General features: G+C 37.4%; 2 protein-coding genes across 2 annotated transcripts; both read left to right on the plus strand.

The window, feature by feature from the left end:
* Positions 1–644: 644 nt before the first annotated feature.
* On the plus strand, positions 645–23,763 carry LOC120903145 (pro-resilin). Its single transcript, XM_040312395.1, has 4 exons — positions 645–823; positions 22,971–23,150; positions 23,218–23,409; positions 23,474–23,763. Exons 1-4 carry the CDS (start codon positions 812–814, stop codon positions 23,549–23,551), a joined length of 462 nt encoding a protein of 153 aa, XP_040168329.1. The 5' UTR covers positions 645–811; the 3' UTR covers positions 23,552–23,763.
* LOC120903144 lies at positions 23,754–27,954 on the plus strand. Its single transcript, XM_040312394.1, has 5 exons — positions 23,754–23,850; positions 25,500–25,634; positions 25,721–26,144; positions 26,209–26,516; positions 26,608–27,954. The coding sequence occupies exons 1-5, from the start codon at positions 23,829–23,831 to the stop codon at positions 26,844–26,846; spliced, it is 1,128 nt and encodes a 375-aa protein (XP_040168328.1). The 5' UTR covers positions 23,754–23,828; the 3' UTR covers positions 26,847–27,954.

Genomic DNA, 27,954 nt, shown 5'->3' on the forward strand with positions numbered 1-27,954 from the left:
CTCTCTCTCTCTCTCTCTCTCTCTCTCTACCTCGTGGCTATCAAAGAAGTTCATCTGGTAGTGCACCTGATACATCTCGAAGCTCCAAAACATTCTCCGATATTTGAGTCATACTAACCTGTATAAACTACGAACGAATGGGGCTACTCAAAACGATCATCAACAAAAAATTCTCACAGAATCTGTCTCATCATCTTCACAATCCGTCCATCACTTGGATGTAGGGTATATATAGCTGTGTGTGATTTTTTTTTATTACATAGAAACACACATTTATTTTAGATCGAGTACCTTTCACGTGTTCGTATTTGCAATGCAACTGCAGAGCACACATTGAAACTACAACACAAGAAGAGGTGGTAGCGTAATTACTGCCACCATATAAACAGTTGAGCATCTTCAGAGGGTGGGTGGTGCAGTTCATATATATTACTATAAAAGTATGAGTGCAACTACCACATTGAGACAGGAACGAAAATGAGAGGGGTGTTTTTATAAGTTTTGGTGTTTTTGTAGAGACAGAAACAAACCTTCAAAATCATAACATTCACAACTACACAGCAGGAAAAAATCTGTCCGCACTATTAGTGTTTCAAAATATAAGTGGGGTAGAACTACCTCTCACCGGATGAATAATTCACATAAAGGCTGATCACAATGTACAATCGAGCAATAGTCCATCACAGGATACGACTGTTTTAACATCCAAAAAGCTCCCCAGTATAAAGTGCAACATTGTTTAAAAATTTGCTTTGAGTATTTATTGGTTTAGTGTACAAATTTTGTGTACCAAATAGTTTTAAAAATCGCGATGAAAATTCTGGTAAGTAATGATATAATTCCAAAACTAACACTAATGTGTTGGATTAAGGAATCAACGTGTTTTAAAGTAGTGCTTTTATTGTATTAATTGCAATATTCTATAGAAGATTTTTTAGCATGCATTTTTTTTAGTAGAGAGTGTTTTTGTTGCATATGACATAGGATGCCGTTCAAATTAATATCTATATCATCAGCCGTAGTTTTTTATAAGAATTGCTCTTTTTTGCTTTAAGAAACTCATTACTTTTTCACCGAAATGATTTCAAAAACCTATAATACTTTCTAAGTATGCTATGCATTAGCTACAGTAAACAGTAAATAGAATAAAAACTATAGTGTGATAATGTTTAAAACATTTTAATTTCTTCAGTTTGCAATATTTTTTTAATTTTATATAATATAAGGAACAAATTGGTTAGCACAAAACATACCAACTAAATTTCATTTGGGTTGAATAGCTATACAATTTGGTTGTTATGCAAACTTATTCTTCTTTGTTGTTACAACCATTGTCGGCCTAGGCCATTAATGGGCTTGTGTCGTGGAGAATGGTTGTAACCATTCAATCATGGAGAATTGTGTGTTGAATATGTGTGTGGAAATGTGTGTGTGTTTTATTTTATTTTACCAGGAAGGGGAATCTTCTTCCAGTCCCGTTTTCTTACGGGTGTTTATTGAGATTCTTACCCAGTAAACCCCCTGCGTGGAACCCTACCAAATGGATTCACCTGTCGGTATGCTTGTTGAGAAAGGGCTAAGCCATAGCATTACATTTTGTTTTTGCAACATGGAACTCATTCCCTAGACCGCCCTAGACGTATTTTAAAGGTACAAAACACATTAAATCGCAGAGAGAACAAAAGCTATAGGTACAGATTCTTTTCAGTTTGCACATAAAAATGGAAGACGTGATTATATTTGTTAAACTACTTCGATTCTTGCTTTAAGTATTTTTGTTAAAAATTGCGACAAAGAAAAATAATGAAAATGATAATGATGTCTCACCTCATGGCCATGCATAGGAGCAAAAAGGACGAAGCTGTCGATCAGATAATAATTTAATTTATTCGCGAACTTAAATACAACAAGAGGATGACTGTCACAGTACTAGTGAGAATAGTCAAATGTTCATTGAATGCGCGTGCCTCACTGTTAAGTATTCTCATATCTTATTTGTTTCTTATAATGTACAAGTGGAAAAAATGGAACACAACTATTTAGCTTGAAGGAAGATCGACAATTGATTTTATTGTTCAATTATCAATGTGTACTCTGATCACCCGGTTACAATAATTCCCATATCTATGTATACTGTGATCACATGGTAACAATATCTCCCTTTTTAATTTCATTTTACGAAATATGGGGCGAACCTTCCTGGTCGTTTAATATTTCTTTGGTTGTCCTGTAACGATCTCTCCTTGTTGTCTTTATTCTTCATTGTGTTGTTCAACTGGACGATTAATGGAATTTAACCGCGAGGCCACATGAGGTGAAATATACAGCGAAATGAACTATTTGACAGGCGAAATATCTGACGGATAAAGCATCACAGCAACCAGCTGATGTGCAATGTAAACAAATAACGTGCACAAAATCGTAATTAAATCCTTTGAATAACTTCAATATCGAGTACTTCGTGTCGACTTTCAGTCAACAGTTCATAATTTCTTCCAATTAGGGAATGTTTTGCCTAAAAATATATTAGTTTTAATAGAATTTCGAAAGGGGACCTTGTGTCTCTCCCAACCCTTTAGCTGTATCTGTCAGATATTTCACCTGTCAAATAGTTCATTTCGCTGTATATTTCACCTCATGTGGTCTCGTGGTAATGGTTGTTCTTGTTCTGCTGATGGAAGTGTTGGAACAGGTGCGATTATTATTTCTTGTTCAGTTTCCAAATTTGTTGGTTCCAATTAAAGTAGTGGATCAGGCACAACTATTGTCTCATGTTCATTGGTGGTCTCCAAATTTGCTATTTCCTGTTAAAGTGGTGGATCAGGTAAAACCATTGTTTTTTGTTCATTTGTGGTTGCCAAATTTGCTATTTCCAGTTTAAGTCCAAACATATCAACCAAAATATTTGAAAAGCTGTTTTTTTTTATTTTTCGTCTGGTTAATCACACGTTTTTGATTTTAGTTGGTTGATATTGCTTCGAATGAGTTTTCAACTTGTATATTTACTTACTTGCATACTTGTATATAACTATGTATATCGGCTAATAAAACAGTTTAATTTACTTTTCCAATCCGCTCTATGACAACACCAGCTGCCCAAGTCCATTTGTTTTTTGAATACACTTTCGCGTAGACATTTTCTCTCTTCCGAAATCTTCGTCTTACTTGCTCGAATGAGACTTGATGTTCCTTTTCGGGTTCCAACAAAGTTAATACCGTTTTCATTTTCCTTCCTAACATAAGTTCAGCTTGCGTTTTGCGTTTAATGTTCTGCATAATGTCGAACGGAAAACCTGAAGGAAAACTTGTAGGGAGCGCGCTATTTTTTCTCCTTTGTTTATTTTCATTTTCAAAAGGATATCTAATGATATCAGATAGATGATTAATTGCAGAAGAATTTCAAACTCGCATTTTAAAACAGTTACATTGCTTCATTTACAGGACACCTCTACATCCAAGTTTCGGATTATCTTTAATGTCATAAGTAATGTTTCAATAAATTCATCTAATGATGCTGTAATGTTCTCTTCGGATTGTATTAAAGCTATAACAAACTCTTCATCTGGTTTGGTTTAATTTTTCATGAGTTGCGAGAGAACGTCCACATATTCAAAATTAGTTGGAGATATGTATTCAATTTCGAAATCATAGCATAATAATGCTAGAGCCTATCTTTGCAGACGATTAGCTAGGTGCAGTGAAATACCTTTTTTATCCGAAAATTCGTAGCAAAGGTTGATGATCTGTTTGAATTTTTTTCCTAAAATCATCCGATGAAATTTCGTCACCACAAGTACTGCAGCTAAACCTTCTTTCTCAAACTATAACCGATTTCAGCTTTGGAAAGTGTGTGTGATGCGTGTGCAATTACTTTCATTGTCCCATCCTGAAAACGGTGCATGGCCACTGCGACATCTTATTCTATTTGGCGTAACGTCCTACACGGACATGCCGGTCTGTATAGGCTTTGGAGACTTAACTCATTACCACGTAGCCGAATAGTCAATCCTTGCTACGGGGGGAAGGTCCATTCTGGGCTTGAACTCATGACTGGCATGTTATTGAGCCGTTCGAGTTGACGACTGTACCACGGGACCGCCAGGCCACTGCGACTATGCGATATTTTGATGCGTCAGCTGCTATGATGATTTCGTTTCTAGATCGTAATGTGTTAAAAGCAAATCAGACTGCAATATTTCCATAATTTTGCTGAAGTAATATTCACAGTGTTTTACCCAATTGAATATAACATCCTCCTTCAATAATTCATCCAAGGGCCGTCTCCATTTATGCATGTTTTTTAAAAACTTCGCGTAAAAGTTAACAGCAGCTAGAAATTACCGTAGGCTTTTAACGTCGGTAGGTGCAGGTATGTTTGTTATTGCTTCAATTTTTGAAGGATACGCTAGCATATACGATGTGTTCTAAATATTTTATTTTTAGTATGACGAATAAGTAAATATTTTATTTGTTTTTTAAGTAAACTGCATTTTCCTCCTTAGGGTGAAAACCGTAATCTTCTACTATGATGTCGTGACTATGATGTTGTCAAAAAAAGATTCCATACCTTCAAGATTTGATATAATACCACTCATGAGCTACTGGAATGTTCCAGGAGCAGACTTTATACCTGATGCTAATCTATTGAATCGGTACCTCTATGTGTGTTTATGGATAGCAATTTTTTGTAGGGATCATCGACTTCGACTTACAGATATGCATCAATGATGCTAAACACCTTCCATCCATTGACTTTTGCAAAAATCTATTCCGGAACAGGTAACGGGTAATGGTTTGATTCAAGAGTAGCGTTTAAACCTGTGAAATAGTCCGCATTTATATGCACTTTTCCATTCGGCTTTTTAATGATAACTAGGGTAAATGTACCAATAGTGGTGCAATTTGTGGTGGTACAGATGTATTTTAATGGATTTAAAGTGTCAGAAATGACAATTTCTGAATACGTCAAGACATAACAGTTGGAATATGTTTTATCTTCGCAATCACAACCATTTTTACCATAAAACACATCGAATTTACGAAAAAATACATATTTTGTGATTGCTTCGTTGTACCTATAATGGTGGTATGGTCAAAAGCCAATGAATTTGAATAAAACAATATCATTTGATAACAATTATGTTAAAAAACTACTAATTGCGTTGTTATGTGGTCATTTAGAACGTTAACAAGAATATGAGTATCGTTATAAAATCCTAAGGATTTTGGAAAAATGTTGATACCTTTCACAAAATAATGGATTTTTCGGTCACTAAGAAATGGAATGGCCCCATTTCATTTTCAAATCCTTTGTAAAAGGCTAGAGAACATTTCACACTATCATAAATAACTTAACTACTGTTAATTTATCGTATGAGACGTATTTTAGTGCAATACCACCACTATTGGTACTAGCACCACTATAGGTACGTTTACCCTAGAGGTGCAGCCCACGAAGAAAAATCGATAAGGGTTATAATGTTTAGTTTTTCCAAATGATCAAGTCCTCGTCAACTTTTGAAAATGCAGTAAATGACACCGGTCGCTTTGGTCTGAAAATTGGACGAGCATCCTGTTTCAGGAACAACTTGACTTTTATTTTCTTATTTTTTTATTTTCAGATCAAGATGTTCATTGAAAACGTTTGGAAACTCCTCTTTGTATTAGTGATGAGAAAAATGAATCTCTGAAGGGATTCGAATTTTTGAATCCCAATCCCAATGTGGTATAGCGTTTTTTGTTATTGCAGCGAGATGGAGGGGGGTGTTTAGGGAGATTAGTCAAAGCTGGAATGAGAGTTTTCTGTTTTATTCTTAATTATTTAACATTTCAGAGCTTACATCATAATTAGTACAGGTAGTCCCTGAGGTATGTGGACCTTTATTCAATGTCAAATCAAATAATTTAGTCAGTGACTTACTTACATTACAAGAACATTTGCTATATTTTGACTGGATACTGCGTGATTCGACTTTTGAAATTCGCGTTACGCGGTTTCTACAGCCTGATCTAATTTCAATTAAATTGTTTATTGGTTTTGTAGATATTTCGGGTATGTGAAAATATTTAAGTCGGAATCCCATCGGCTCTCAAATAAAAGAGGGTTGACAGTAAAAGATTGTGTGTTGCTCTTCTTAAAAATGTCCAAAAATAGTGATTCATACAATGTATTTACGGAAGAACACTGGCTTAGTATGGTAAACTGCAAGACCCATGTTCAATGAATGTTTAACCCTTTGACAGTCCCACGATTTTAAGAAAATACACAAACCCATTATGGAATATTGCCAAAAAGCTGATAAAAGAAAATAATGTTGCCCCATTCTATAAACCATTGCTTTACACAAAAGATGATGTACAAAATGTGTCATTTAGTGATCGGAAAAATGAAGTTTTTGTCGGAATCGATTCCGACTAGCTCCGCAGTTTTTCGCAGTTCCGGATAGTAGGGGCAGATTCAGTTTCCGGAATTGATTCCGGAATCGCAATTGACTCCGGAATCGGTTCCGAAATCGGAATCGGCTTCAGAGTTGATTCCGGAATTGGCTCCAGAATTGATTCCCAAATTGGCTCCGGAATCGGTATCGGTTCCGGAATCGAAATCGCTTATCGAAACCGAATTGGCTCCCAAATTAAAATCGGCTTCCAAACGGAGTTAGTTTTGGCATTGCCATAAAAATAGGTATTTGGGTCCAATCATACTACGTATTAACAAACGCAAAAAATCAAAATTTACTAGTAAAAGATCCATTCTCATAGAGATTCCCGGACTGATTTCGCTTCTAAAACTTCTTTTTCAATACAATTACTTATTCACATTCCGGAGGTAATTTTAATTCTGGAGTCAATTATGATTCCGTTATCGGGGCAAATTGCGATGTCCAGGTCAATGCCGGAACTGATTTTGATCGTGGAATCGATTCCGTAGTCTTTCGTCTCAATGACAACTTTAAACTGTCAAAATCAAAATCGTCGTTAGATCCGCCACTGACTCGAGGGACGCCTGTATATTTTTTGTTTTTTGAATTTCTTTTAACAATGTTCTTGTGTCAAACAACGTTTTCAGTTTTTTTTACCGTTTCTTCGAATGAAAACTCTCGTGGGTGCTTCGGTAGAATGAAATGTTGATATTTATCGTGGACAATGGCACTGAGTTTTCTTAGTAACAGTCTCACTTTGACAACATCTTTGAGTTTTCACCGTCACGCAAGAAACAAGAATTTCCATAAGAAACTGCTTGAATGTTTCATCTTGAGGTGAAGCAATTTTCGATGTGGTTCTAGATCAAACTCTTGAAATCCGAAGAAGTTCTAGATCAAAGTCTTGAAAATCGTAGTACTTCTTATTTTTTATGTATGACAAGGTTCTAATTCACACAAATCCTCGTCACCAAATATTACAATGTACAAATGGAACAAATGGAACACAACTATTAAGCTTGAAGGTTGATCTACAATTGATTTTATTGTTCACTTGTCGATGTGTATTCTGAACAATAAATATAATAATTCCCATGTCTGTGTATACTGTGATCACATAGTAACATTTTTAGTATTATTTTTTCTTCAATGAGAGTATCTACACCAGTTTTCGGCTGTGTATCTATTTTCGACAGGGTAACTAAAATGGTGAAAGAAAGCAAAACCGCGTTAATAAATACCTCAAAACTAAATTCTATTAATTACTACAGGTCGGTCCGCCCAGTGTACTTTGACTAATTTTCATTTGACAGCTACGGAGTCCAAAGCAAGGATGTTATAAGAGACCAGGTGGTAGAATAGCTCTTCTTACAACTAGCCATTGGAGAACCAGCGTGTCACTTTTCCCAAGTTATAAAACGCAATTGTTGAAAATGCGTTCACTCTCCATTGAATTTAAATTAAGTAATAATTAAGAAATGATTTTTCTGAATCAAATCAAAGTAAAGTATGTCAAAAACATACAACATGATTATACATGGATTTGGAAGATATATGAGATTAGACATAGCGAATCTTGTTGGATCAAGGATGTTAAAGGGTTTACCTAGCCAATCGGGCGTCGTCAAAGCGTTTTCGGTCGCCGTAAATCCTTTTACGGGCGACGTAAACCCTCAATTGGGCACTGTAATTTTTAGTAAGAATTTTGAAGTATGAATCGGGCATAGTGCAGAATAAATGCGACCTTCTCTATATTGTCTTGCTTTCTACTTGTAAAACAATATTTTTTGCGATTAGTTTAACTGATGTGTAAGAAAATTCACTATTTTAAGTTAAATTACAAATAAAAATGATTCAAATTCCTTATTAAATTTTTTTCATTGAAGCCCGTACAATGTAATTCGGTTTTATATTTTTTAAATAATATTATATGTTTGGTGATTTATTTAGGTTAACATTTTAAAATAATGCATACTAAGTTAACCGTAGAGTTGACAACCAGATTTACACACGTAAGTTGGCAACCGGCATAACCGGGTATTCCACACGTTTTGATGCAAAAAATTAACGTTTTTCATAGGTAAACAATGCTTTCTATATTTTAATGCTGTAAGCAAGTAATACCGACCATATATTCTCTTCTATTTCATTTATTCATTAAGTTTTTTCATTTTATTATAAAAATAACGGTCAAATTGAAATTTGGAATAGCTTGAATTTGACTCGAAAATAAGCACAATACGAAAAGAGGAAGAAGAGAAACGTCATTCTCCATACAAAATACAGGCGGTCCCCGAGATACACGGTTATTGGGGACCGAAAACGGCCGCAAAATACCGCGTATCTCGAATTTCCGCGTAAGTCGAATCTCGTGATTTCCAGCCAAAATATCACTAATTTTCGTGCAATTTTGCAAGTAGGGGGTGGTTTTAGCCACCAAATTAATTATTTGATATGTTTCTAATGAATTGAACAGTTTTAAACCTTTTCAAATGGTATTTTACATTCGATCAATACGGAAATTATTTGGTATTTCACAATGGATGTGTCAAATCAGTACAATTTGCTCAAAGAACTGTCAAATTTTGAAAACCGCGTATCTCCGAATCCGCGTATAAGAGGTACCGTGTATCTCGGGGACCGCCTGTATATGGAATATCCGGGTATGCTGGTTGCCAACTTACGTGGTAAAGTTAAAAAAAATTCAAAATAAAATACTTACAGACTGTTTAAAATTACAATTTATGCACCAAAAAATCAGAAATTAAAAGTTGGGAGGCTACGGAAAATTTCAGGTCAATAAAAGCAATGAATCAAAAGTGATTTCAGTTTAAAGTTAAAAAAATACCCGGGTATCCGGTTGCCAACTTAAAGGTTAAACAACATTAAACTACGTATTTTTAAACAACTTAATGGATCAAACACACACAGAGCTACCGATTTGACACCTTCAAGAGTAGGACACTTTCATTCTGCACTTTGCCCGATTCAAAGTGCCCAATTGAGTGTTTACGTCGCCCGAAAAAGTATTTACGGCGACCGATAACGCTTTGACGACGTCCGTTTGGCTAGGTAAACCCTGTATAAGAGACCGGGTGGCGGAATAGCCTTTCAGACAGCTAGCCATTGGAGAACCCGCGTGTCACGTTTCCCAAATTTTAATCTAAAATGGACCGTCCCCGGTAGCAAGGACTAACTTTCCGGCAGCGTGGTACTTAATAAGACACGAAAGTTTGTATTGGCCAACATGTCCACGTAGGACGTTACACCAAGTAGAATAAATAATAAGTTATCATCTTAACGTATTTTCGTCATAAGTTGTTTTCAATCTATTAACACTGGGGCAATATGGGCCACAACAACTGCGCTAGGTAATTGTCTATGCTTTTGCGCACGTTTCGTGAAATGTTTTCTCTTTAAACATTTAAATATGTAATGTTTTAAATTTTCGGAAGAACGGAAGATCGGAAGACGCTTGCAGTTTGCTTGTTCAAACTCAAATGCTACTTCTCCTCCTCTCCTTCCTTCCTCCGAAACTCGAATGCCCATTATATTTTTCTGCTACTGTCACTTTCGGTTTTGACATTCATCAAGATTCACAGAGATATAAGGTCCCAAGTGCCACAAATCCACTAAACCACTAAAGACCACTAAACGGCTTCTAACCGACTCAAGTTCTCTACCTAAACAGAATATAGAAAGACTTCGTTTAGCAGACGGCAAACGACTCATGCATTCTAAAAATAGCAAAAAAGCTGGTGGCGCTCTCTGTTGGTGGGATACCCCAACCAGTTGAGCTTCATCGCTTGGAGGAGAGCTTTCTCATTTCCTCTGTACTGTTGTATGGGTTCGCATTGAAGTTATGCATCGCTAGAACTAGAACGGCGATACGCTTGTTTAAATACTAAACTCCAACGGAAACCACCAGCACTGAAGCAAGTGAGATTTGAGTAATGGTCGTTGGTGTTGATACCCACGTATCTGACCACACGACCATTCATATAGATTTTTGCTCAGAAAGTTAGAAGGCTATATATAGGTCATGATTAGATGAAACTTGTCGAAAGACATTGCAAGAAAAGGATAGCAATATAATGATGAGTTGTAATACGCCATCTATTGATCAAACCAATGAAGCTGTGGAGCTTTCATTTTTTTTCTATGGATATTCAATTTTCCAGTCGTTTAAGCTTAATCTGTGGCGCATGGGGTGAGACGAGATTGAACAAGATATTACAAACATTAACATTAAAATATTTTTAAACGTTCTAATGTACAAAATCGATTTTTTAAAGTTGTGCCTGTTACCATTACTGTGGGTACAAATACAAGACCATAGCCTAATCAAGGACCATATGTCAAAAGCATCTGCTCATATACCCCAAGCGTAACTGCCCATTTTGCCCCACGTGAAGCATTTTTTTTTTAGTTATATTAGAAAAATACGCATTCAATCGTCTTGCTTTCTTCAGACAAATTGTGTAGAAATATCATAATTAATAAAGAATAATTCTTTCAGATAAAGCCAAGAAAATCAATAAAATTAATAATAAATTTGAAAAATGACAGAACTATTTTCTTGCCTTATTTACCCATACGAGAGGCATTTTTGTGCCAAAGTCTTAGTTTGACATATTAATGCCAATCGAGAAATGACTGTATTTTTCTCCGATTATTAAGGCCCTTACGATTAAACGAAGTTTAGATAGGCATCAGTATTTCAGTTAGACGTCGCATAAATGCAACTTATAGTTGAACAATGTTCAGCTATGTAAAGCAGCTTAACATTAGGGCCCTTCACGATTCTAGTCAGTTTTTCGTATGGAGTTTGACAGTTGGAGGCTGAAATCATGCAAACACTCCATACAAAACCACATAAAAAACTAGCCTGCAATTTTCAGTCCAGATTATTCTAGCCTCACAGCTAGAATAAGATTCGAGTACCTGCTCGAAAAATATCAAAACAACGTGGTGTCTACATTTATCCCAAGGTGCATTAAAGAGATCTGCTGATGGAATCCAAAATCAAAGTGTATGTAGTTCAGGTGGCCTCATAGCATGTTTTTTACAACCTAATTTGAATCTCAGATTTTAACAGGACGGGTGAAAACTTTTATTCAAACAAGTTTTCTGGTGGCTTCACGAATACTTAAAACACTCTTAATATCTTCATTCAGAAGCAGAAGCAATCAAAATCAGGCTTCTAAATTCTTACACCTTGGGATAAGCCCAGCTGAAATTTCAGCCTACGAACTTAAAACGGAAAGGGCCCCATTGTTTATTTGGGCTCGAAAACGCTGTAAGAGCACAGCCTGCCGAACATAGGAACAAATACAGTGTTCGCATTTTCACGAATATCTCTCTAAAATTCATTTAAAACCGGCAAATAAAAAATAGCAAAACATAATTCGATAGTTCATCGTTAAAAAAAGGCACTTAAATTCATTAAAAATTAAAGTAAACGAGTAGTTTTTGTGATCCTGCCAGTATTCCTGTGATTTGGTAACCCTAGTGTAGAAAAGCTGTTATGAGGAAAAAATATTTAATTCATATGCATTTTTTTTCTTGACTATCAATTAAAACGTTCAACCCGGCGCTGATCTTTATCAAATTCCGTTCCACCGGCATCTAGAATGCAAGCAGTTGATTTTGAACCAACATGCTTGTAGTAAATTTGAGATATTTTCCTATACAGTCTGTTCCCGAGATACGCGGTTTCTGCGTTCCCAACGAATCCGCGTAACTCGAATATCCGCGTAAGTCGAATTGCACGTTTTTTGACTAAAATTATATTGATTACTCCGAGTTTTTTATTTAATGTAGTACTTTTATATACTTTATCATTTATTTGTTATGATTCGTGCAGAAAATTCTAGTATTTCTGGCTTTTAAGCGGTTTCAATTTGTTAGCAAAAATGCAATTTATACCTCTCTTGAAGCAAATTGTATTGATTTGACATTTAATCTGTCAAATTTAGAAAATCGCGTATCTCCGAATCCGCGTAAGTCGAGAACCGTGTAACTCGGGAACAGGCTGTACTTTAAACACTTCTCTGTTCATCAATACTGTTGTGTTTTGAATGAGGTTTTTTGGACAATAATTCTTAGAACTCAATTTTTTTACCTATGCACCGATGCCATGGATGTGGGTAGAGTACAGTTGTGCGCAATGTTTCTTGTTTTCCTGTAATAGTTCAATGGCACACCACAGGGCCTGCCACCGGCATACACTAAAGTTCCCTGGGTCTTGGTGCTGCCATCGGGCTGATCGTGTTAAAATGTGCAAAGCAAAGCAATTCACGGAAAACATCCTGTAGTGTGCGAGTATTGCGCAAAACAAGCAAATTTTAAAGGTCAATAAATACCCCCGCTGCGCAAAGCGATCGAAAACTTCTCAAACTCAAACTGCAAACATATTTCACAGCCCATAGCTGTGAAATATTTCGCATTCGCGATTTGCGAGGGCGCGCGAGGGCTCGCACGCCATACAAGTTCACCGCCCCAGAGCCCTCGCATTAAAGAGCATGCGAGTCTTGGTAGTTTTTTCACCCTTAGTTTTAGCAGTTATAATTATAGCACCCTGAGAGCAGGTACAACAGTGCGATTTGTAGCATACTAAGCACCTAAATTTTGACATTTTAGTTTTCAAAAATCCACAAAAATTTTAATAGTGATCTTTTCGCCAAATACTACCGCACAAAAAATAATCCTTGAATAAAAATCAACGATTTTTTAAAATACCATAAGATTTCGAGTACATGAAATCTTTCGCAAACCTCGCAATGTTTGACGGGTTGTTGAAAATTTATAACTGAAATATTCCGAATGTTTTAGCGCTGAAATTTTTGGATTGTAATATTTCTTCGATCGGAATCCAAGCGTTTCCCTGATATTTCTGCTCGCTTTTTCGATCGCTTTTGGCGGAAAGCGATCGAAAATTCGAGCTACAAAACTGCTCGATTTTGTCGTGCGGGCCTCCTTTAACGCATCACGCATAACAAACAAATCACACATAACAAACAATACAGGGTTTTCATAGCCAATTCGGTGTAAACTGGTTTTCGTGCAATGTGACTTACCCAAGCGAAATTTTTCGGGGATAATGAACATAAACTCATGCCATCTCTTTCTATTCGTCAGCTCTACTCTCTCACACGCATCGATGAACTTTTACACATCTCTTTGTTCATTGTGCTATACAGTAGAACGTCGATTATCCGGGGGCGGATTAACCGGCGGGCTGTTTAACCGTGCGCATAAATGTGACAGCTGTTCAAGCGTACAGCAAACATTTGCAGCAATAGCCAAGAAGGCAACCAGTTTTTTGTACAGCTCAGTAGTGTCAAGTGGTGTTTTTGAAATTCATTTTTGTTCATGAACATTTGTTAATCCTATAATTATTGATTGAAATAATATTATACTAACGATTCATCGATTGATACAAAGTAAATTAAACATAAAACTAGTGAATTTTATAATTTTTATATGAATTTGACATTTCTTGGAACATTATCCGTGCAAATCGTTTAACCGGCAACCGTCCGGTCCCGAGCTACCCGGATAATCGACGTTCTTCTGTATTTGAAGGGTTTAAAACTGATAGATAACGATTCATGTTCATGAACTAGTAATTATTATTATTATTATTATTATTTATTTAATCTTCAACGGGCCGTATGGCCTAATGGCCTAATGGTCAAATGGTAATGGTGTAATGTTTGCACTATGGTCGACATGAGTTCAATTCCATTTTTATTGTTTTCATTGATGATTTAAAGTTTTGATTTCTTTTTAAAACATGCAGCTCCAGTAACTTCAGACCCCTTTACTCATTGTTAGAAATGCGTGTTTAATAGTCAATCTGTTATTTTCATTGTTTTATTTATTTCTTTTCATTCATTTAGTATCAGTACCACTTCATACAAAAAAACAAGCAAATAGCACGGCCATGAATAATACACCTGTTTCCAGCTACGTTCGAATCGCAAACCGCCTGCTTCGAATCGCATGCCACTACGATCGAATGCGTGCATCCACGGTTGAATCGCGTGCCAATACGGTTGAATCTCGTTCCACTACGGTCGAATCATATGCCACTACGATCGAATCGTGTGCCGCTACCATTGGATTTCTGAAAGGTAGGGCACAGCAGACTGTTTGTTTGTGTTTCAAAGCTTGGTTTTCTTCGCCGACGGCATTTCGTTTGTAAAATACTAATAAAAGGGAATTATTCTCTGATTATAGGTAAACCCCATGAATATTAATTGAAACCATGGATTTTACCATCAACAACGAATACCGAATATTAGTTGAAAACAAGGATTTTACCATCAACAAAGGGCCACGATATTCGTTGATAACAAGGATTTTACGTTTAATCAGTAAATAATTACGTTTTATTAGAATATTACAAACGAATTGCCATCAGCGAAGAAAGAAACAGCTTTCAAACGTAAACAAACAGTTTACTATCCCGTTAAACATTGCGAGGGTTGCGTGTGGTATCATCTGCTCGAGATCTTATAGTATATGAAATAATCTTTGATTTTTGCTAATAATATATATTTTTTATTCGGTGGTATTCATCGAAAAGATCACTGGTTCTAATTTTGTGGATATTTTCGAAAATAAAATGTCAAAATTCAGGTGTTTAGTATCCCGTCAAACATTGCGAGGGTTGCGAAAGATTTCATGTGCTCGAAATCTTATGGTATTTTAAAAAATCGTTGATTTTTATTCAAGGATTATTTTTTGTGCGGTAGTATTTGGCGAAAAGATCACTATTTAAATTTTTGTGGATTTTTGAAAACTAAAATGTCAAAATTCAGGTGTTTAGTATGCTACAAATCGCACTGTTATACCTGCTCTCGAAATGCTATAATTATAACTGCTAAAACTAGGTGTGAAAAAACTACCAAGGCTCGCAAGCTCTTTAATGCGAGGTCTCTGGGGCGGTGAACTTGTATGGCGTGCGAGCCCTCGCGCACCCTCGCAAATCCCTGTCAATTGCATGGCGGGATTAAAGAGCTTGCGAGCCTTGGTAGTTTTTTCACCCCTAGTTTTAGCAGTTATAATTATAGCACCCCGAGAGCAGGTATAACAGTGCGATTTGTAGCATACTAAACACCTGAATTTTGACATTTTAGTTTTCAAAAATCCACAAAAATTTAAATAGTGATCTTTTTGCCAAATACTACCGCACAAAAAATAATCCTTGAATAAAAATCAACGATTTTTTAAAATACCATAAGATTTCGAGTACATGAAATCTTTCGCAAACCTCGCAATGTTTGACGGGTTGTTGAAAATTTATAACTGAAATATTCCGAATGTTTTAGCGCTGAAATTTTTGGATTGTAATATTTCTTCGATCGGAATCCAAGCGTTTCCCTGATATTTCTGCTCGCTTTTTCGATCGCTTTTGGCGGAAAGCGATCGAAAATTCGAGCTACAAAACTGCTCGATTTTGTCGTGCGGGCCTCCTTTAACGCATCACGCATAACAAACAAATCACACATAACAAACAATACAGGGTTTTCATAGCCAATTCGGTGTAAACTGGTTTTCGTGCAATGTGACTTACCCAAGCGAAATTTTTCGGGGATAATGAACATAAACTCATGCCATCTCTTTCTATTCGTCAGCTCTACTCTCTCACACGCATCGATGAACTTTTACACATCTCTTTGTTCATTGTGCTATACAGTAGAACGTCGATTATCCGGGGGCGGATTAACCGGCGGGCTGTTTAACCGTGCGCATAAATGTGACAGCTGTTCAAGCGTACAGCAAACATTTGCAGCAATAGCCAAGAAGGCAACCAGTTTTTTGTACAGCTCAGTAGTGTCAAGTGGTGTTTTTGAAATTCATTTTTGTTCATGAACATTTGTTAATCCTATAATTATTGATTGAAATAATATTATACTAACGATTCATCGATTGATACAAAGTAAATTAAACATAAAACTAGTGAATTTTATAATTTTTATATGAATTTGACATTTCTTGGAACATTATCCGTGCAAATCGTTTAACCGGCAACCGTCCGGTCCCGAGCTACCCGGATAATCGACGTTCTTCTGTATTTGAAGGGTTTAAAACTGATAGATAACGATTCATGTTCATGAACTAGTAATTATTATTATTATTATTATTATTTATTTAATCTTCAACGGGCCGTATGGCCTAATGGCCTAATGGTCAAATGGTAATGGTGTAATGTTTGCACTATGGTCGACATGAGTTCAATTCCATTTTTATTGTTTTCATTGATGATTTAAAGTTTTGATTTCTTTTTAAAACATGCAGCTCCAGTAACTTCAGACCCCTTTACTCATTGTTAGAAATGCGTGTTTAATAGTCAATCTGTTATTTTCATTGTTTTATTTATTTCTTTTCATTCATTTAGTATCAGTACCACTTCATACAAAAAAACAAGCAAATAGCACGGCCATGAATAATACACCTGTTTCCAGCTACGTTCGAATCGCAAACCGCCTGCTTCGAATCGCATGCCACTACGATCGAATGCGTGCATCCACGGTTGAATCGCGTGCCAATACGGTTGAATCTCGTTCCACTACGGTCGAATCATATGCCACTACGATCGAATCGTGTGCCGCTACCATTGGATTTCTGAAAGGTAGGGCACAGCAGACTGTTTGTTTGTGTTTCAAAGCTTGGTTTTCTTCGCCGACGGCATTTCGTTTGTAAAATACTAATAAAAGGGAATTATTCTCTGATTATAGGTAAACCCCATGAATATTAATTGAAACCATGGATTTTACCATCAACAACGAATACCGAATATTAGTTGAAAACAAGGATTTTACCATCAACAAAGGGCCACGATATTCGTTGATAACAAGGATTTTACGTTTAATCAGTAAATAATTACGTTTTATTAGAATATTACAAACGAATTGCCATCAGCGAAGAAAGAAACAGCTTTCAAACGTAAACAAACAGTTTACTATCCCGTTAAACATTGCGAGGGTTGCGTGTGGTATCATCTGCTCGAGATCTTATAGTATATGAAATAATCTTTGATTTTTGCTAATAATATATATTTTTTATTCGGTGGTATTCATCGAAAAGATCACTGGTTCTAATTTTGTGGATATTTTCGAAAATAAAATGTCAAAATTCAGGTGTTTAGTATCCCGTCAAACATTGCGAGGGTTGCGAAAGATTTCATGTGCTCGAAATCTTATGGTATTTTAAAAAATCGTTGATTTTTATTCAAGGATTATTTTTTGTGCGGTAGTATTTGGCAAAAAGATCACTATTTAAATTTTTGTGGATTTTTGAAAACTAAAATGTCAAAATTCAGGTGTTTAGTATGCTACAAATCGCACTGTTATACCTGCTCTCGGGGTGCTATAATTATAACTGCTAAAACTAGGGGTGAAAAAACTACCAAGGCTCGCAAGCTCTTTAATCCCGCCATGCAATTGACAGGGATTTGCGAGGGTGCGCGAGGGCTCGCACGCCATACAAGTTCACCGCCCCAGAGACCTCGCATTAAAGAGCTTGCGAGCCTTGGTAGTTTTTTCACACCTAGTTTTAGCAGTTATAATTATAGCATTTCGAGAGCAGGTATAACAGTGCGATTTGTAGCATACTAAACACCTGAATTTTGACATTTTAGTTTTCAAAAATCCACAAAAATTTAAATAGTGATCTTTTCGCCAAATACTACCGCACAAAATATAATTCTTGAATAAAAATCAACGATTTTTTAAAATACGATAAGATTTCGAGCACATGAAATGTTTCGCAACCCTCGCATTGTTTGACGGGGTAACAGAGCGATTTGTAGCATACTAAACACCTGAATTTTGACATTTTATTTTGCAAATATCCACAAAATTAGAACTACAGTAGAACGTCGATTATCCGGGGGCGGATTACCCGGCGGGCGGCTTAACCGTGAGCATAAATGTGACAGCTGTTCAAACGTACAGCGAACATTTGCAGCGATAGTCAAGTGGGCAACCAGATTTTTGAGCAGCTCTGTAGTGTCTAGTGATATTTTCGAAATTCATTTTCGTTCATGAACAGTTGTTAAACCTATAGTTATTGATTAAAATAATATTTTACTAACGATTAATCGATTTATTCAAGTTGGATTTATCATAAAACTAATAAAAAACTAGTAATAAAATAATGTTTGTATGAAAATGACATTTCTTGGACCATTATCCGAGCAAATCGATTAACCGGCAACCGTCCGGTCCCGAGCTGCCCGGATAATCGACGTTCTACTGTAGTGATGTTTTCGATGAATACCACCGAAAAAAATATAATTTATGAGCAAAAATCAAAGATTATTTCACATACTATAAGATCTCGAGCAGATGATACCATACGCAACCCTCGCAATGTTTAACGGGTTGACATTTTATTTTGCAAATATCCACAAAATTAGAACTAGTGATCTTTTCGATGAATACCACCGAAAAAAATATAATTTATGACCAATAATCAAAGATTATGTCATATATTATAAGATCTCGAGCAGATGATACCACACGCAACCCTCGCAATATTTAACGGGCCACCAGACCCCCCCCCCCTCCACGCATGATCGATCACGGCTACCTTATCGGGAAAAAAGTCTGGTTCAGCTATCTTGTAGCGCATCCTCATCCAAAGCGCCGGGCGGGGATGGGGATCGCGGCATGACAGAGTGAACGATCATTTACCCCGCGCTGTGTGTATGCGTGTGTGTGTCGAGACCCGAAAACTCGAGACAGATTTCGGCACATATAAAAACAAATATTATATTGCCATTATACATTGCTACAAGGTGCTTAGAAGGTCGTTGAAGCGTCAAACATGTTCAAATTAAAAAAAATATATATTAATCTTAGGCCGCGGGGCCATGGGGCTTTCTCAAGCTGAGAAATCATTCTCAAACACTCATTTAAGTTTCTCAAGCACTCAAAACTTGTTCTCAGACGTGAGCTCGTGGCCGTTGTCAATTTTTCTCACTTTGAGAAACTGATAAAGCCACTCAAATTTTATTTAGAGCTTTAAATAGAAAATATGTTTTTGATCGCAGGTTTTTTTTTTAATTTTTTTCAATTATAAATATTGAATACATTTTCCAAAGTGGTTATCGAAAAACAAATAGCACAATTACTTATATTTCAGTTATAATATTTCTGAATATTTCAACTTTCTCAAAGATTCTCAAAACTGATTTTGTTCCGATTCGACAAACGCTGAGAACGAGGATCTCTCAAAAGCACTCATGAGTGCTTGAGAAAATGAGCGCTGAGAATCCCCATGGCTGCTCGGCCTTAGACGTTCTCCTACGCTTGTTTTAAATAGGCTTCTTCACCCTCGATTGGCAGAGGCATCGAATGGTCTTATCAGCAGCGGCACGAAATAAAATAAACCATCAATACACCGATAACACTTTGAATCCCAATCCAGCTTCTCCCACAGCGTCTCAAGGCCTTACTTACTTACACCTGTTTCCAGCTATGTTTGAATCTCGTGCCGTTTGCATAAAATCGCAAACCGCCTGCTTCGAATCGCATACCACTACGATCGAATGCGTGCATCTACGGTTGAATCGCAGCATGCCAATACGGATGAATCGCATACTAGTGATGGGCAAAACGGCTCCGAAGCCGGAGCCGGCTCCGACCGGCTCCAGACAATTTCGAAAAAACGACAATTTTCGAAACGCTCCGCTCCCTTGACTCCGGAACCGGCTCCGCTTCCACGGCTCCGGAGCCGGCTCCGCTCCCACGGAGCCGGCTCCAGAACGGAGCCAGCTCCAGAGCCGTCGGAGCGGAGCCGGTTCCGGAGCCGTTGGTGCGGAGCCGGCTCCGGGAAAAAGTAAAAGCCGGCTCCGGAGCCGTTGGTGCGTTCCGAAACGCCCATCACTATCGCATACCACTACGGTCGAATCGTGTGCCATTATGATCGAATCGTGTGCCGCTACCATTAGATTTCTGAAAGCCACCTTTCAGAAATCCAATTGTAGTGGCACACGATTCGTCCATACTGGAACGCTATTCTACCATAGTGGAACGGGATTTAACCGTATTGGCACGCGATTCAACCGTAGATACACGCATTTGATCATAGTGGCATGCGATTCCAAGCAGGCGGTTTGCGATTCAATGCAAACGACACGTGATTCGAACGTAGCTGGAAACAGGTGTACTTATCCGGCGCTACAACCGCTTTGCAGTCTTGGCCTGCTTCAGGAGTGTCCGAAACCGCTCACGGTCTCGGCGTCTCAAGCCCACACACAAATTAATAAATGCTAACACCCACCAATAACAATACACAACCGCAATGCACATATGAGTTTCAACGCATACACCGCAACTGCCAATCATCTGGCGGCGGAAGGCACGGGCAGAAGCGCAAGTAAGGCAAGGCAGGGTGAGGGAGGGAGAAGAAGTGGACAAAAAATGGGCGCCAATAATTTTAAATTTTTTGACCGTTTTTTTTTTATCCGCCGCCATTAATAGTTCGTCCATTTCGCCAACAGATGGCGCTAAACCTGCGCAGGCCTGCGCAGGAATCGCTGAAGTCCCGCGCGGGAGACCAGCCAAAATCTGCGCAGGCTTTGGTACATTTTCTGCGCAGGAAACTGCTCGAATTTGCGCAGCGGGAATGGTAGCGGCACACGATTCGATCGTAGTGGCAGACGATTCGACCGTAGTGAAACGCGATTCAACCATCATTGCACGCATTCGATCGTAGTGGCATGCGATTCGAAGCAGGCGGCAGTGCTGCAAAATGTCATGAGTATCACGAGATTTTCACCAACGAAAACAATGAACATATCCGTGGTAGCTTGATGCTCATTGCTGATAGTCAATAAAAGTGCGCCATGACATGCTGAACACGACATGTGAATTTTTGAGTCCAACGCGATACTCTGACTGACAAGCTTAGCTTAATGCCGGCGCAAGCATTATCATGTTTTTTTCTGGCTGTGAACAGTGCTGCCAAATGCCACTGTTTCAATCATCAACACTCATGACTGAAACGAAGTTCAAATCAGATCACGTACACAATTGAGATGATCAGTGACTATACTCAATCAGTTGGAGAATCAATCACATGCTTGGTGACTTTTTGTTTAGCACCAAACTTTTGGTCACTAACTTGGTCACGACATTGTTGTCGGGGATAATCGCGACATTCTTGGAATATACTTGGCGCGTGGGCTCTAGCAACAAAATGAGCATGCGTTCTCCCTCTATCTGTTTTAATTATGTGTCGGGTCAAACAGAGCGAGAAAACAAGCTCATTTTGTTTCTTGAAACCACTCGCACGCAATGCATATCTCCCGTGACCATCGCGATGATCACCGACTGCAAATGTCGCGACCAAGTGATTGAACACGAGTTGGTTGCACACAATGTCACCAAGCATGCGATGGTCGCACCAACTGTTTGAGGCTCGCCTCTGATCTTCGCAGTAGAGCTCGTGACGCTGAGATGATTTTGTTTGAACCAGAATTTGTCATGACTACGTCAGTGACATTTTGCAAAATTAATCACAGCAAAAAAAGTCGTGATATAGTGACTGACCAAGCGATGGTCGCAAACATGTCATGAGCATATATTATTCACATCAATCGTTCTGAGTATCACCTCTAATTATCACAATTGAGTACGTGACGCTGATATGGATTTTGTTTAAGTCAGTTTTTCAATGACATTAATAGTGACATTTTGCAGCACTGGCAGGCGGTTTGCAATTCGATGCAAATGGCACGAGATTCGAACGTAGATGAAAACAGGTGTAATATGGCGGCGCAACTGGCAAAGTGATTCGAAGTAGAATTAGCGATGTGGTTGGTAGCATCAAGGATGACGCATGAGCATGAATTGGAATACGAGGGAGGGGAGTGAATCCGAATGTTCATTTCTATTTTTAGCTCTTTTTTGCATGGGTTCATCCTTCACGTGTGTTCACTATCCCCGCAAATGATCTGTTTTTCGTTGGTCTTTTGTATTGCTGTAATTGTAACAAATGCTTTAATGTCATTCTGTAAGATAACAGGTTCTTTTCCAATAAAACTTGATGTTTCTAAATATGTTGTTACATAGTACTTTGCCTAGTTGGGTTATACTGCACTCACATTCCACATTATACGCAGTATATAAAATGCTTTATTTAGAACAGGGGTCTCCAAACTACGGCAATAGAAAGCTATAGGAGTTTTGTATATTATGGTAGTTTATTCTTATAAAGACGAAATTGAAACGTTCGCATTAGATACAGGCAACGGAAAAATGAGCCTCAACACCATTATATGTGAAGCACTGCGCCCCGCGAACTGAAAAGTTTGAAGACCCCTGAATTAGAAAATCAAACTCAAATTGGTCAATTGACCGTGAAATTATAATGAGTCCATTGTGCATATCTAAAAAAAAAACTTGAGTCGCTGTAGGAACGCTGTAGGATGTGTAGTTATTTATAATGAAATCCTAAATCCTGTATCTTTGTGCTATTTAAATATACACATCAATATTTATATTTTTTATGATTCGTATATCCTTTCTCTAGTGTGTTGTTGTTTGCATTATTTTAATGTTGGTTGATTCATTAGCACAAAACAATCAATATTTGCCCCCGGATAAAGGTTATGCTTATGACAAACCAAACCAGCAGTTTCCCTCTTCGCCTCAACCACAGCCTTCTCCTGGACGTCCAGCACCCTCTTATGGTCCACCTTCTCAGGATAACGTTAGTACCTAGAGTTTGGAACGTACAAATGAATGAATTATTAATGTGTTTTTTCTAATGTTTGAAGCATCATCATGAACCTGGAATGCCTTTCGATTTCCACTACAAAGTGAATGACATTGAAACTCAAAATGATTATTCTCATAAAGCAGTGAGTGATGGAGATGTGACTCGTGGCGAGTATCGAGTTCAACTTCCGGATGGACGTACACAAGTTGTGCGCTATACTGCTGACTGGAAGAATGGTTACAATGCAGAAGTTTGTATTTAAATAAAATTTAAGAGTCTTGGATGTTTTAAATTTAGATTGGTTGTTATTTTAGGTATCATACGAAGGCGAAGCAAAATATCCAGAAGGACTTGGCCAAGGTGGTGCTAATGCAGGAGGATATAAGTACTAAAAATTGAAACTCTGTTCGTTCGTCGCTCATCTGATAGATGGACCTAATTGTCCACACTCGCATTCGATAAGACTACGATTTCTTTGACAAACATGTACCATCAAAATAAGCTCCAGCAATAACTGCAATGAAGTCATAATTAAAATAAGATAATTAATATATGGGTCAAATAAAGTTTGCATTAAGCACTGCAACTAGTTACCATCGATAAACATCGGTTTTATGTTCATTATTGGTTGAATGTTTGTTATGTACAGAGACCTCTAGATTAAGCGTCATGTGTTCGACCCCCTACCCGGGTAAGTTTCGCATCTTTATTCCAAAATATCTTTGTATTAGGAAGTCGTATCGGCTTAAAATTTGAAAAATGCCTCAGAAAAGATGTTTTCTACCCATGAGCAAAAACTAAAAAAAAAACCAACAATGTTTAAATATTGTTTTTAATAATTGCATTCATAACTTGCGGTTTGGCCGGTTGGGGTGTTGGAGTTACAGCACAGTTTTGATTGAAAAAAATATTGATAGGATTTTTAAAATTCTAATTTTACTACGATATGTTTTAAAACATTATTATAAACCTATAAGACAATTTTCATTCAAATGTAACAAGTAATTCAAAAGATATACGCTTTTAACCACGAAATTCTTCCATACAAAATGTATGGCCTACCCGGGTAGGTGGTTGTACGGTTATGTAGCGTTTTTTGGTCGTACACAAGACGGTTACTAAGATCCCAAGTGAGTAAAAATGTCTCTTTTTGGCTGTGTTTTTGATTAATATTTCGTGCACAATTTGACAAACGAAATAGTGTACGAGATTCAGAGTTTTTTTCGGCACATAACCACAACCGCGTGCAATGGCATATTTGCTATCTTCATTGCACGTCTAGCGTTAGACATTTTGAGGTTAAATAGTTTTTGTTGTTGGTGTTTATATGATTGTTGGTGTTTATGTAAATGATACGATATGAAAGTACACAACTGATTTAAATGCAAACTAAACATAATAGTCAAAAAGAAACCCGCTGCGCAAAGCGATCGAAAACTTCTCAGCATCTCGCTCAATATAGCTAGAGAGCAAGAACCAATATTGATAAAGCGAGGTGAAAGTATTGTGAAGAGGGGAAGGAGGAAAGAAACAGAACGTGGGTGAACTATTTTTCGGCCATTATTATTTTTTCATCAACACGGTCGCGTACCAGAGCTTATTTGTTAGAAAGAGAAAAACACATACAGAGTGCTCTCTCAAACAACCGTAAACGCTTTAATAGATCAAGACCCGCACGACAAAATCGAGCAGTTTTGTAGTTCGGATTTTTTATCGCTTTCCGCCAAAAGCGATCGAAAAGCGAGCAGAAATGTCAGGGAAAACGCTTGGATTCCGATCGAAGAAATATTTCAATTCTAAAATTTCAGCGCTGAAAATTTCGGAATATTTCATTTATAAATTTGCAACAATTTTGAATACGAAATATTTCACAGCCATGGGCTGTGAAATATGTTTGCAGTTTGAGTGTGAGAAGTTTTCGATCGCTTTGCGCAGCGGGATGTCAGGGAAAACGCTTGAATTCCGATCGAAGAAATATTTCAATCCTAAAATTTCAGCGCTGAAAATTTTGAAATATTTCATTTATAAATTTTCAACAATCTTGAATACGAAATATTTCAGAGCCATGCAGGCCTATTATATTGCGGTCGGCATTCGAGAAGATTCACTCGCACGCCCAAGTAGAAATTGTCAGGCGAAATGTGGGCAAAACAGGGGGGGAAGGGTAAAAATCTGCTCGATCCGTGTGGAAGAGCATCAAATGTATGATGGTGTGTGTAAACGTCAAGAGCTGCGGGTGCATTTTCAAATCAAAACAAACTGGTGTTGGAAACGGATGAAAGTGATTTCTTTTGCTTCGAACTTAAAGTTGTTTTTTTATTTGTTTTACATAAAACCAAGTGAAAATGGATATGTCCAAACGTTTGAAGAAAAGTGGAGTGGCGAGCAAGCGTGCCAAAGCAATTTGGGAACGATTTGAAAAGGAATGGGAAGAGGAAAATCTTCCGGGAACAAGCAGCGGTGTCGATCAACAAGGTAAGTTATGTTTGTGTTAAAACAATGAAATATGAAAAACGCAAGCAGAGCAATAATTTGTTATTTAATATTATTACACATTACAGCTTCATCATACGGGAATGTGCAGCCGGATGCCGTGGAAGTTGCCGATATACCCATGGAATCAGAAGCCGCGGATTACGTTTCTGATGACGATGAAGACGCTGATTGCTCGGTGTTGGAAGACGATTGGAGTGAAGGCGAATTGGAGGACGAAGTCAATGAGGATGAGTATTTTGATGCTGATGAAGCCCCCGAAGGCAATGCTTATGCTAGCAGGCTTAGGATATGGGCTTTAACTCATAAAATAACGCATTCTGCATTGAGTGATTTGCTGGTGTTGACTCGTGAAACTACAAATATTTCTCTTCCTAGGTGTGCAAAGACGTTACTGAAGACTCCGAAACAGGTGGAGAGACATTTTACGGCCGTTGGAGAAGGGCAGCTTTGGTACCAAGGAATACAAAGCACTCTCCAACAATATTATCGGTAAGAATAATATAACTGTTTGGAATGAACATGTGGTAATTTTTGTTTTACTTTTTCGTTCTAGATCTGTACCACCAGTCATCAGATTGATAGAAGCAAATATTGCGGTAGATGGACTTCCGATGCATAATAGTGGACCAACGCAGCTATGGCCTATATTAATGCACATAGTTAATCTACCAGCACTGCCAATCATGGTGCTGGGTGTATTTTGTGGTGCGACAAAACCGAGCTGTTTGGAAGGGTTTCTCCGGCCTTTAGTGGATGATATCAACCGCGTACTGGTGCAAGGCATTGATATCAACGGAATTACCATCGACTTTCGCCTGAAAGCTATTGTAGCAGATACACCAGCTCGTGCGTTCATCAAAGGTAAGAATGATACAATAAGTAACTTAATTGTACGAAATGAGAATTTCAAAGCAAAGCAGAAAGTAACAGCAAATTTATTATATATTTTTAGGAGTAACGTATCCTCCTGGACTGGAAGCATGTATAAAGTGCAAAATAGTTGGCAGCCATGACGGAACCAAAACAATTTATGAAGGAACAGCTGAAGTTCGCACTGACAAAGAATTTAGAAACGGAGACTACGTGAAACACCAAAAATATTATACGCCATTATTAGACATAGATGAAGTAGACATTGTAACACAAACAACGATAGCCGATGACCTTCACTTGTTCGCACTAGGAATATAAAAAAAAATTACTTAAAGGTTTTACAACTGGTGCTTTACACCCTTTTCCGAAGTGGTCAAAACAGGAGCAGTTAGAAATTTCGAATATTTTAGTCAGGATCGAATACCCGTCAGAGATACATCGTAAGCCTAGGGCATTAAAATATTTAGGGTTTTGGAAGGGGTCCGAATTGTCAGCATTTTTACATCACGTTAGCATACCTTTGTTAAAAAACAGAATATCAGATGTAGCCTTTGAGCACCATAAGCTTTTTTTCATTGCGGTAAATTTATTCTCTTCAAGATTATTTGATAGGATGTATGCTGGCCAGTTGCTCGAACAATTTGTATTAAAATATAGCACAGTTTATAGTCGAACACATTTAACAATTAACGTTCATAATTTACTACATGTAGCAGCAGATGTTGAAAATTTCGGGCCTCTTCCATTTTTATCAACTTATCGTATTGAGGACAAGTTAGGGTTTATGAAAAACTTAGCTAGAACAGGACATAGAACTTAAAACCAGATAGTGTGTAGATTAATAGAACTAACACAATTAGAGGCAGCAGATGCAAGGAAAAAGGATGATAGAGTGTATCCATCACTAAAGGTAAAAAAAGATGAGGTAATTTTGTTAGTCAAACCAAAATTTATGTTAAGAAAGGGCAATAGAAATGGATGGTTTTTAACACAGGGGGATCAGATAGTAAGGTATTGTACTGCAGAAAAGTCATCAGGTTCATATTTTATAGAAGGACGACTCTTAAAGGAGAAACAACCAACTTTTAGCCAACCATGTAGCTCGGCGATAATTTATAACTTTACAGCTAGGGTAGAAGATTTATCACAGGAAGTAGTCAGGATAGAATTAAAAGAAATTAAATGCAAGCTAGTAGCAGTTAGTTTAGATCAGGGTAATACATTTTATTTCAGTCCTCTTTTACATACATTTGAAAGCTAGATCATAATTGTTATATGTAAGCTGTTAGGTTTAGAATAGGAAGTAAAGGTTTAAGTTTAGGTAAATATTTTTATTAGTTTAGTTTTGTATTAAAATGAGTTGAATAAAGTAGCCGAGTATGCCCGGGATAAGGCAAAATGCTAGGAGGAAATGCCTTAAGAACTA

The sequence above is a fragment of the Anopheles arabiensis genome, chromosome 3 (assembly GCF_016920715.1).
Source record: "Anopheles arabiensis isolate DONGOLA chromosome 3, AaraD3, whole genome shotgun sequence".
Classification (NCBI taxonomy): Eukaryota; Metazoa; Arthropoda; class Insecta; order Diptera; family Culicidae; genus Anopheles; species Anopheles arabiensis.